The following is a 6,000-nucleotide window of genomic DNA, read 5'->3' on the forward strand; positions in this document are numbered from 1 at the left end:
ACCTGTTCCTGACCCCCCTCCTCCCACTGCCACTGGCCTTTGCAGATTCTGCTCCTGAAGTTGTTGGTAAAAGGTTACACCAGAGGTTAAAAGGTTACACCAGAGGTTAAAAGGTTACACCAGAGGTTAAAAGGTTACACCAGAGGTTAAAAGGTTACACCAGAGGGTAAAAGGTTACACCAGAGGTTGGCAACCTTTTCCATTTGGAATGCCAGTTTATCTTACCATTTCTACCGATCTGCGTGCCAGTTAAAGTTTTCATATGCACATTTTCATGGAACAGTTTAATTTAATTTATAAGACACTTTGTATCTCAAAATAATTGTCATGTGGTTTTACATTCTATCTAAATGAAAATGATACAAATCTAAAAGTAACTTCTGTTGTCATTGCCAACTATGTGAAGGTAGTCTTTGTAAAGCCAACAAATCAAAACATTGCAGCTTGTAGGTAGAAAATATCCTGATAAATATAAATATCTTATAAATCACATGGCCTGTCTGCAACGAACTTGAAACATTGTATCAACGATCAACTGTGTCCAGCCCAAAGCTCTTGCTAACCAACTTGCAACATTGTATAAAATATTCTGGGTCCTCAGTTTCCAGCGCCAGTGAGCTCTGGACAGACACAGCTGGCTATTTGTGGAAGGGATACGGTATTCAAGTATGTGGCTCCCAAGTGGCTCAGCGGTCCAAGGCACTGCAATTCAGTTATTTAGAATGACGGCCTAACACGGTCAAACCCGGACGACTCTGGGCCAATTGTGCGTCGCCCTATGGGACTCCCAATCACGGCCAGATGTGATACAGCCTGGATTCGAACCAAGGACTGTAGTGACACCTCTTGCACTGAGATGCAGTGCCTTAGACCGCTGCCCCATTCGGGAGCCCAACGTTGACAGGAGTGCACCCAACAAAAGAAAATGTATACTTTTACAAAACTTATAAACCAATAAACCAAAACTTGGTTCTCACAAGTGTAGCATAGGTTGTGAGCTCTCCACACAACGTGTCCAATGACAACGGTAAACGACGTGTCCAATGACAACGGTAAACGACGTGTCCAATGACAACGGTAAACGACGTGTCCAATGACAACGGTAAACGACGTGTCCAATGACAACGGTAAACGACGTGTCCAATGACAACGGTAAACGACGTGTCCAATGACAACGGTAAACGACGTGTCCAATGACAACGGTAAACGACGTGTCCAATGACAACGGTAAACGACGTGTCCAATGACAACGGTAAACGACGTGTCCAATAACAACGGTAAACGACGTGTCCAATAACAACGGTAAACAACGTGTCCAATGACAACGGTGAACGACGTGTCCAATGACAACGGTAAACGACGTGTCCAATGACAACGGTAAACGACGTGTCCAATAACAACGGTAAACGACGTGTCCAATGACAACGGTGAACGACGTGTCCAATGACAACGGTAAACGACGTGTCCAATAACAACGGTAAACGACGTGTCCAATGACAACGGTAAACAACGTGTCCAATGACAACGGTAAACAACGTGTCCAATGACAACGGTAAACAACGTGTCCAATAACAACGGTAAACGACGTGTCCAATGACAACGGTAAACGACGTGTCCAATGACAACGGTAAACGACGTGTCCAATGACAACGGTAAACGACGTGTCCAATAACAACGGTAAACAACGTGTCCAATAACAACGGTAAACGACGTGTCCAATAACAACGGTAAACGACGTGTCCAATAACAACGGTAAACGACGTGTCCAATAACAACGGTAAACAACGTGTCCAATGACAACGGTAAACGACGTGTCCAATGACAACGGTAAACGACGTGTCCAATGACAACGGTAAACGACGTGTCCAATAACAACGGTAAACGACGTGTCCAATGACAACGGTAAACAACGTGTCCAATGACAACGGTAAACAACGTGTCCAATGACAACGGTAAACAACGTGTCCAATAACAACGGTAAACAACGTGTCCAATAACAACGGTAAACGACGTGTCCAATAACAACGGTAAACGACGTGTCCAATGACAACGGTAAACGACGTGTCCAATGACAACGGTAAACGACGTGTCCAATAACAACGGTAAACGACGTGTCCAATAACAACGGTAAACGACGTGTCCAATGACAACGGTAAACGACGTGTCCAATAACAACGGTAAACAACGTGTCCAATAACAACGGTAAACGACTGTAATAATAATATATTGAATGCATTAACAGAAGTTACCGTAACCAAACAAACATTGTAGAATAGAATTGAAGGTTATTAACGGTAAATGTACTGTAGTACTGGTGATATCTGTAATGGGGAATTGATAGACACTAACAATCAAAGGTTAAACAATTCACACAACGGTTATGAAGTTATGAAACAATGAATGAATGCGCACAAAACGTTGGGAAAGAGTGCATTCTGCATCTACCCACACGTCCCTTCTTCATGTAACCAACCATCCCCGCAGCCGCGTCAATCAATTAGTTCACTGAGACAGGTGCAAATCAGACAGGTGTCTCCTGTGCCATAAAAAAAAACATATATTTGCAACTGCTCGACAAAAAAACAATCTTGGTCGCCCAAACAATCGACCAGATGGGGTCAGCCATAATGTATGTGTTGAATATATTCCACGATTTGAGCGAGTGCTCGGCTCGTGCTCTACACTGTGTGCACCCGTATGCACGCCGAAATCTACGCCCACCGTGACCTATAGCACCGCCCACCGGGACCTATAGCACCGCCCACCGTGACCTATAGCACTGCCCACCGTGACCTATAGCACCGCCCACCGTGACCTATAACACCGCCCACCGTGACCTATAGCACCGCCCACCGTGACCTGTAGCACCGCCCACCGGGTGAAATGGCTGAGTGTGTCCCATGTCTACGTGTTGCTTTGTCCTGTTTAGCGTAGAACATAACAATGTCCACAACCACGATGACGCTCTACAAATGAATAGTCCATGGCCTCCTAGTTGATTTATAACATTACCCTGGCTTTGATTGGCTTGCACTGTAGCCTTCAAATGTATACCGTGCATAAGAGTGGGGTTTACCAGCCTGATGCTTTACTAGCCTGATCCAGAGGTTCCTGTCAGTCTGTCTGGATGCTTCGCGAAGGTGCTTCCAATCCTTCTATCCGTCTAACAAATGAGCTTTCCAAAGTGGAACTCGTTTTATAGAAAACAGCATCCCTTGACAAACTTATTTCAGAGCTTTCCATAGTGGAACTCGTTTTATAGAAAACAGCATCCCTTGACAAACTTATTTCAGACAAACTGTCCATACCATTTGATTGTGATTAAAACCAATAAGATGTCAGTAACCTCCTACTGCATTTTCCCAAAATGTCTGATTAGTCAGGAGACGATACAAACTAGAAATTAAATTCATTTTTTATATGCACTACATGACCAAAAGTATGTGGACAGGGGTTGAGGTCAGGGCTCTGTGCAGGCCAGTCAAGTTCTTCCACACTGATCTCGACAAACCATTTCTGTATGGACCTCGCTTTGTGCACGGGGGCATTGTCATGCTGAAACAGGAAAGGGCCTTCCTCAAACTGTTGCCACAAAGTTAGAAGCATAGAACCATGAAAAACAGCCCCAGACCACTATTCACCAAACTTAGTGGTCAGGGGCAAACTTAGTGGTCTGGGACACCAAACTTTAGTTGGCACTATGCAGTCGGGCAGGTAGCGTTGTCCTGGCATCCGCCAAACCCAGATTTGTCCGTCGGACTGCCAGTTGGTGAAGCTTGATTGATCACTCCAGTGAACGCGTTTCCAATGGTCCAGAGTCTATTGGCTGCGAGCTTTACACCACTCCAGCCGACGCTTGGCATTGCGCATGGTGATCTTAGGCTTGTGTGCGGTTGCTCGGCCATGGAAACCCATTTCATGAAGCTCCCAATGAACAGTTCTTGTGCTGACGTTGCTTCCAGAGGCAGTTTGGAACTCGGTAGTGAGTGTTGCAACCGAGGACAGACAATTTTTACATGCTTCAGCACTCTGCGGTCCCATTCTGTGAGCTTGTGTGGCCTACCACTTTGTGGCTGAGCCCTTGTTGCTTCTAGGCATTTTCACTTCACAATAACAGCACTTACGGTTGACCGGGGCAGCTCTAGCAGGAAATGCGATGAACTAACTTGTTGGAAAGGTGGAATCCTATGATTGTGCCATGTTGAAAGTCACTGAGCTCTTCAGTAAAGCCATTCTACTGCCAATGTTTGTCTATGGAGACTGCATGGCTGTGTGTTCGATTTTATACACCTGTCAGCAACGGGTGTGTCTGAAATAGCCGAATCCACTAATTTAAAAGGGGTGTCCACATACTGCATATATTTTAAGACAGCCTGATTTGGGTGGGCCAGTATTCAACCTGTCGTGGCTTTGCCTCAGTAAGGCCTGTGTGCTTATTTCCTACTTGTATTGTTGTGTGTTTTCACAGATTGTCAGTGAGACATACCCTGTGGTGTGCAACAGTGATCCGTACCATCACAAGCCCTTCACCTCCTCTGGACACCACTTCCTAGAAGACCCTAATCCCAACTTTAACCCTAGCCCCAACCCCAGCAGGACCACTCTCCACTCTGCTATCGTCCGCATCACTGACTCCCTGCAGGCAGACATCATTGTGAGGGAGAGGAGAGAGAAAGAAGGGGCGAGATGGGAGAAGGGTGAGGTGAAAGGGGAGAGGGTGAAGGAGAGAGAAAGGGAGGAGAAACAGGGTGTGGCAGGGCCCCACAGTGGGAGCCTCTGGGTTCTGTCTGCTGATGGGAGGGTTGGTAAGGCCTCAGAACTGGGACAACTCCCGCTGCATAGCAACCAGCTGTCCCCCCCTCCCTCAAGCAGGGCCCATCTCCTCCCCCCGACCCCCCCCAGGCAGAAGCGAGGCAACTCCACTGCTGTGGGTCCTGTGCTCAATGGGATCAACCCTAAAATGTCGGAGCCTCTGATTGGCCCTCCAGACTACTTTAGACCACTCCCCTCTGGAACCAGCAAGAGGCTTCAGACAAGCTTTCCCAGGGAGCCAATCACAGGTCAGATGGACTTCCTGTTCATCTCCAAGCCGCTGAAGCATCATCATGAAGAGAGCATGAGTCCGCTGGTTGCCAAGCAACAGGCCAGTAGGGAGGATTGGCGGTTGGGCCAGAGGCACTTGGTGATGCTGTCAGAGGAAATAGATGTAGAGAACATCAGAGTTTACGGAGTCCGCTTCTTCCTGTCCCAACTCGGGAACAAGACCCCACGGCATTCCACCTCCCTCTATCTCTCAGAACATCACTCACACACACATGATGTCAAAACCAATTCCCTTTACGACTCAGGCATGGAACACACATTGAAAACCTGCTCCTCTTATGAGTCTGGCTCAGAACAGACACTGAGACCCAACTTCCCCTTCGACCCTCAGCAGGCTATCAGCATCCCTACAGCAGAGAATGTTCTCTTACCATAAATGGAGAGTAGGACTATATATTATCTAGCTAGCTATATGTTCTATAACATAGCAATTACGTTACGTTTTTTACAATAAATTTGAACTGCAAACTTCATTGATAATGCGTATTTATTTAATCTGTTTTCTCTGAAACGATGCATACACTTTCCACTAGATGGAGACAACCATTTGACTCCGCCAGAGATACTGATGACCACACAACCCGGCGGAAGTTGCAACCCTTCAGGGTGTACGCAGGCAAAGATTATGGATATAGTAACAAGATGCATGTCTCTCCACCCTAACAATGTAAGTCTTTGTCCACAAAGCGGAACAGCAGTCTGTCTGGCTCCCGCCTATCCTTTCTATGGATACGTCTCATTATTGTAATCTGTTTTTTAAATATTCGATGAGGGTTGTTGTTTTACATTACATTTACATTTTAGTCATTTAGCAGATGCTCTTATCCAGAGCGACTTACAGTAGAGTGCATACATTTTATTACATTTTACATACTGAGACAAGGATATCCCTACCGG

The 6,000-nt window shown here is 46.2% G+C and overlaps 1 protein-coding gene across 2 annotated transcripts in view; it reads left to right on the forward strand.

The window, feature by feature from the left end:
• LOC129869506 (uncharacterized) overlaps positions 1-5,576 on the forward strand; it is a 61,403-nt gene extending 55,827 nt beyond the window's left edge. For both annotated transcript variants that reach the window (XM_055943976.1, XM_055943977.1), the window contains exon 6: positions 4,469-5,576. In XM_055943976.1, coding sequence (XP_055799951.1) covers positions 4,469-5,479 — 1,011 coding nt within the window. In that variant the 3' untranslated portion in view covers positions 5,480-5,576. The remainder of the gene's footprint in view (positions 1-4,468) is intronic.
• The last annotated feature ends 424 nt before the right edge of the window (positions 5,577-6,000 follow it).

This window comes from Salvelinus fontinalis, chromosome 14 (assembly GCF_029448725.1).
Source record: "Salvelinus fontinalis isolate EN_2023a chromosome 14, ASM2944872v1, whole genome shotgun sequence".
NCBI lineage: Eukaryota > Metazoa > Chordata > Actinopteri > Salmoniformes > Salmonidae > Salvelinus > Salvelinus fontinalis.